Genomic DNA, 3,550 nt, shown 5'->3' on the forward strand with positions numbered 1-3,550 from the left:
ACGAAGCCTTGAAGAAGCAGTACAAGCACGCTGATTCTGCATCCTTGAAAAACACTGTCAGTTTCTTGGAGGTTCTTGTCGATAAAGCTCGTGTCAGCATACTTGATCTTAAAGACTACGTTGTTCTCTTCGACCGGCACTCTTCGAACCTCATCAAGAGCAAGAAGATCTCTGAGGACAGCCGCTGCCGCATGTTTGTGAAGGGCTTGCCACCCAAACACAGAGACAAGCTTATAGACAAGCAACAATACAACCCTGATGGAGAAAACACCAAGGAAGCGTACGAAACTATGCTAGGTGCTATTAAAGGGATCGCAGAGTCAGAAGCTCGAAAACGCCGTGTTGCTGAAGAATTCGACGAAGATTACCACACCTTGCAGCGAAACATCATACAAGAGGTGGTCAACAAGTCCATGCCTACTGGCAGCAGTCGTCGTCTCCCGGTCCCTGAGGCCCCAACCCAAGAGAGGGTTAGATTCTCGGACAGAGCTACTATCTACGAGGAAGTGGAAAATGGTGGCGCTCCTTTAAGCCACACTACAACTCCGTCTAGATCCCAGTCAAAATCTCCTGCCAGCAGTGGTAGTGGCGGTGGTGCCAGACTGAGTGCTAGATCGTCTGGAGGGATAGAGGACTTGGTTGAGAAACTTAGTACGCTTACTCTGGGACAGACCAATATGGAACAGAAGGTCTCTAGCTTGAGTTCGAATGTTGAGAGGATCGTCAATTCGCTCCAACAAAACAGTCAACAGGGCTCTCGCCGAGGAAGCTTCGGGAACAGCAGCGGGTATGGAGTCTCGCATGGAGGTGTTGGACAACCGTACAGCGGTCAACCGCTTCGGAACCAAAGCCAAAACCAAGGTTCGCAACAACAAGCAGCTTCTTCTGCGCATATCGAGACTAGGCAAAACAACACTTCGACTATAGATGCCGACTTTGGTGGTTTCGGTGGATCTAGTGGAAGAGGACGCAATTGGAGCAACAATGGTGGTTCTGATCAACCAAACATGTGCTTTATGTGTGCAGGACGTACTAAGAATGGAGAGCCGGACCCAAATTGCAAGCATAACACCATCGACAAGTGCCCTCTCACTCAAGAGCTTATTCTACTTGGTGTTTGTCATCGAAATGAGGAAGGGAAAATCTGCAAGGGGCCCATCGAGCCTGGCAAAGAGGGCACTCGCATCTTCTTTAATAATAGTTCTGGTAGGATGTGGGAACAGATTATCGCCTAGATGTTAGGAGGGCCATTCGACTACGATTTCAGTAAGAGACAAGAGAATGTGGAGCGCCTGGCCCGACAAGCTCAAGAAGGTGAAGCTGCTCGCAAGTCTGGACTCGTCAATATCCCAGGACTCAACTCCGCTATTGAAGTGCTCAAGAGGGTAGACCTCAATATTCATAACGAGGATCTCGCTGATGCCTACGGTGCACCCCTATCATTCGACGATTACTACGAGCAACAGGTGCCATGGTACGAAGAAGTTGCTATTTCCACTAATCCAGCCAGTGTTACGGGAAGCCGAGTTGATCGGCGGACCACGTTGCGCAGACGCCAAGAATCTGAGAAGAGCCTTCCCAAAGCGCTGAGTCAAAGGCAGCAAGAACTAAGACGGCTGACACAACCCGACCTGGAAGATACTAAAGAGTCGGAAGAAGAAGGGATGGATGTGGACAAAGAAGAGCCCAACAAAGGACTTGTTGTCCCACCACAAAAGGGCCGCTCTGCCGCGGCGAAAACCACTGCACAAAGGAAAAAGGCGAAACAAGCTACTGTAGAGGAAGCGGAGGACTCTGAGACCGAGCGAGGAAACGCATCTACACTTGCGCCTGTCGTGACGAAGAAAACACGACCCATCAAGCTTGGATTTGATGCTGGAAAGTCGACGAAACAGATCAAAGAGATGCTTAAAGGACTAGAGGGTCACAATCCGCAGGGAGTGATACTCGAGCAATTCAGAAAGGATACAGCGCATTAGCGAACCCTTATGGCTGTAGCTAAAGCTATTCAACAAGAGATGGCTAACAACATGCAATTCGCTGAGCGCATCTCGAGCTCCGCCCCAACTAGTCAAGCTCGCTCTATGATTGTGGCTCCTTCTATGCCTCAGCAGGTTCCGCTAGAGATCAACACTTCGGGACTAAGAATTTCCATGCTTGAGGGGAACGTAGGACACAACGAGATTGGTGAACTAGTTGCTAAAGGTATTATCGTCAAGACGCCTCGGGTACCCATCATTGTACGCGGTCAAGATCCTAATGCGTACGTCAAAGCCAATGGTACTGTGGACAGTGGTGCGGAGATCAACATGGCACCGTACGAAGCCGCCGCTAGGCTCGGCATTGTGATACAAGGGGTGGAAGATTTGCAACTGTCTACAGCTGCTGCGACAAGTCACTTCTTTGCTAGTCTATGTTGGATGAACGTTCAAATCCAAGAGGGTTTTGAGATAGACGTACCTTTCTTCCTTGTCAAGAGAACGCCCAAATGGTTGCTTGGACAGCCATTCATCTACCAAACCCGATACCGCCATCAGATCAGAAACGACGGGTCCATCTTGGGAATGTTTACGCACCCTTTGAGGATGAATCACACTGTTCACGCCGTCGTTGTTGCAAGCAGGAGGCATAGGATGGAAATGACCCAGCAGGGGAAAGTTCATGGTCCCTATGATTGGGAGAGAGTAGTGGAGGAAGTAGAAGAAGATGAGGGAGAGGCGGAAAACTAGGAGTCAGTACCGAAGAGGAGGGGAGCGGTGCTAAGAAATTGGATCACCCCTTAGTTGCAAGTGCAATGGAGGACGAGGAGTTTCCTTTTGTTAGTGTTTATAATGCGTCCCTTCTTGAAAGTGTTTTTGGCGTACAAGATATAGAAGACTTGTTAAGTGACGGGTCTTTGTCTAAGACGGAACAAAAGGAGGAGGTTGACTTTTTCCAATTCGATAATATTGTTGATGGGGAGTGGTTTGAAGAGAACGCGGTACAGATTGAGGAACCTAGGAAGAGATACAGATTAGACGAGAGTGTCAAGACGAGATACAGACTAGACGAGAGTGTCAAGACGGAACCACAGAACACCGGGGAGAAGACGTTCCTTTCTATCTTTCTTGAGAAGTTTCCAGATTGGGACGCGCAGAAAGCTAAAGAGATCTTGAACCAAGTCCCGTCAGCAGCAGAAGTTAAGAAGTTTGAAGACTTCTGCGAGTTCTTGTTTCCTGACCTCAACTGCAAGGACTGTGACGACGATCTCTGCGCCCGCTGTATGACGAGACACACGCCTTTTCCATCCGACGAGCTACGAAGGGACAACTTAGCCAGGTACGGCAGAGGAGAAGCTGCAGAGATAGCCAAGATGGAACAAGCTCTTCAAAAGAACTACCCTACGTTCCGACCGCGATATCGACCGCGACGTCGACCACCTCCTGTGGAAGTCAATGGGATGTACAAGTCTAAAGCAAAGAAAGTCTAGCCGGTTGACCAGAACGATGGCACTGGTGAGGGTCCTGGCGGCAGGAAAGACTGGTATGAGAGGTCTAAAGCGCGCTGTCCG

General features: G+C 49.5%; 2 protein-coding genes across 2 annotated transcripts; both read left to right on the forward strand.

Moving 5' to 3' along the window:
• LY89DRAFT_415640 (uncharacterized protein) lies at positions 1-1,327 on the forward strand. The gene has a single exon (XM_018207368.1). The coding sequence runs from the start codon at positions 192-194 to the stop codon at positions 1,233-1,235; it is 1,044 nt and encodes a 347-aa protein (XP_018060570.1). The 5' UTR covers positions 1-191; the 3' UTR covers positions 1,236-1,327.
• A 1,361-nt stretch (positions 1,328-2,688) lies between these two features.
• LY89DRAFT_415637 (uncharacterized protein) lies at positions 2,689-3,550 on the forward strand. The gene has a single exon (XM_018207367.1). The coding sequence runs from the start codon at positions 2,795-2,797 to the stop codon at positions 3,467-3,469; it is 675 nt and encodes a 224-aa protein (XP_018060571.1). The 5' UTR covers positions 2,689-2,794; the 3' UTR covers positions 3,470-3,550.

Source organism: Mollisia scopiformis (assembly GCF_001500285.1).
Source record: "Mollisia scopiformis unplaced genomic scaffold LY89scaffold_48, whole genome shotgun sequence".
Taxonomy (NCBI): Eukaryota; Fungi; Ascomycota; class Leotiomycetes; order Helotiales; family Mollisiaceae; genus Mollisia; species Mollisia scopiformis.

Coding starts and splice junctions, on each gene's coding strand:
- LY89DRAFT_415637 (XM_018207367.1), top strand. CDS start 2,795: ATGGAGGACGAGGAGTTTCCTTTTGTTAGTGTTTATAATGCGTCCCTT.
- LY89DRAFT_415640 (XM_018207368.1), top strand. CDS start 192: ATGTTTGTGAAGGGCTTGCCACCCAAACACAGAGACAAGCTTATAGAC.